Source organism: Terrapene carolina, unplaced genomic scaffold (genome assembly GCF_002925995.2).
Source record: "Terrapene carolina triunguis isolate 2854851 unplaced genomic scaffold, T_m_triunguis-2.0 Scaffold30970, whole genome shotgun sequence".
Lineage (NCBI taxonomy): Eukaryota > Metazoa > Chordata > Testudines > Emydidae > Terrapene > Terrapene triunguis.
This window is the reverse complement of record NW_020695321.1, coordinates 23,420-25,274: the sequence shown is the minus strand read 5'-3', so window position 1 is coordinate 25,274 and position 1,855 is coordinate 23,420. Positions and strand designations below refer to the sequence as shown.

Here is a 1,855-nt window from a genome sequence, read left to right as displayed (position 1 = left end):
CACATTTGTACAGATGTGGGAAACTGAGCCACGAGTTAAGCGAGTTGCTCGCAGTGATTCAAGTTACTGGCAGAAGTGAGAATTTCGTACAGCAGATCTCAGAAGGGGAGAGAGGGTGTGATGGTGTTGGGAAGAGCTCTCATTTTTTTACCATTCTCTCCTTTCAGGCAACATGTGCCATCTCTGAGGTGGTGTCAGCACTGCAGTCGAGCAAAGCTGTGCAGGAGCTGCTCCCAGAGTTGTTTCCTGTTCTCCTGCAGCAGGTCAGCCAAACCCTAGGACAAGAGATGCCTTTGCCAAGGATAAGCAGCGGGATGCTATTCCGAGAAGACCTACAACATACTGAGGGCGACCCTTGCCGGTAATTAGAAGGAAGGGAGAGAAACAAAGAGAATTCCAATAGAGTTGTGTGACACTCCCCAGGAGTTCCCAGGGTTACGAGGCACCTTACCATCACCTGCCCTTAGAGTGAGGAAGTCTTGTCTGTGCCTGCTGTGGGTCAGTTCCCTGAAACGACCAGGCTCTGGCAAAACAAACACTGCCATCCAGGCCTCCTCAGACCTCAGTCTCTTTGTACAGGTTAGTGATAGGCACACACCAACCCCCGAGTCTTCTGACCGTTCTGTATAGTGTCCAGACCTTTATCCACTGAACACCCACAGAATTACCAGGCCTGCTGTTCCCAATGGAACAGTACACACCAGTTTATTACTTATACTTTAGACTCTATACTTTATTACTTATACTATACAGCAAAACTCACAGCACTTAGATATATTTATAGTGCAAACAAGAACAGAGATGATCAAAGAACAGAGATTCCAGTGATAGTGAGTAAGAATGCGAGCAAAAAATGGTTACATGTAAAATGAAATCATAACATGCTCTTAGAGACTAAACTTAACCAACAGGTTAACCTCCTGTCTAAAGATGTTTCTCACCCAAAGTTCTCAACCACGCCTGATAGCAACCCCGCTGTCCATATCACTGTCCATCTACTTCCTAAGTGAAAGATGCCAGGGTGTCTTCTTTGTCCCCCAAATATACTAGAGCACACCTTTGATGTGTACCCCAAAATTGGGTCCCCACCCCCTGTCTACTTCCTGTTACTTTTCTTTCTTTGAAGTTCTCACAGTCCTTCTGAACTGAATGTGAACCCTACATGCTTAATTTACAGATAAAGAAACAGATGGATAAACATTTCTTGCCTGAAAGAAAACCATTTTTTCACCTTTCCTGGTGACTAGTCCCTAGACACAGATCATAAAAATGTAATTTTCAATGCATATACATGACTCTTTACACCGCATCTGTACATGTGTTTCACAATGATATTGGTGACATGGGCTTTTATTTGAGACTCATATGGCAATCTTTTAGTGAACTAGAATGTACATACCAGACCACTCGGCACCCACTCTGTGCCCCTCGCCAGTTATCACTAAGAGATTCCTGAGTCATCAGTTGACTTCAGCTCTGATAGCCCATTAATGTACATTTCCCACCAATCTCACAACATTATTAGTTTCTGTTATTGTTGTGTTTCTTTATTCTGTGCCAACAAGGTGCTCAAATTACAGACTTCAGGGTTTTATAATGTCTCTGAATTTTCCTAGGAAACCAGGATCTAAACTCTGTTCACGGATGGGCAGTGGCTATAAAATAAACATAAGTACTACTTCACACAACACACGGTCAACCTGTGGAACTCATTGCCAAGGGATGTTGTGAAGGCCAAAAGTATAGCTGGGTTAAAAAAGAATTAGATAAGTTCATGGAGGACAGGTCCATCAATGGCTATTAGGCAAGATGGTCAGGGATACAACCCCAAGCTCTGGGTGTCCCTAGGCCTGAC

The 1,855-nt window shown here is 43.9% G+C and overlaps 1 protein-coding gene across 1 annotated transcript in view; it reads left to right on the top strand.

Moving 5' to 3' along the window:
• The window catches only part of LOC113409200 (maestro heat-like repeat-containing protein family member 2B), a gene marked incomplete at both ends in the record, with an annotated part of 16,041 nt that overhangs the window by 2,292 nt on the left and 11,894 nt on the right, over positions 1–1,855 (top strand). Inside the window, one exon of the mRNA XM_026662867.2 lies at positions 168–361. Coding sequence (XP_026518652.2) covers positions 168–361 — 194 coding nt within the window. The remainder of the gene's footprint in view (positions 1–167; positions 362–1,855) is intronic.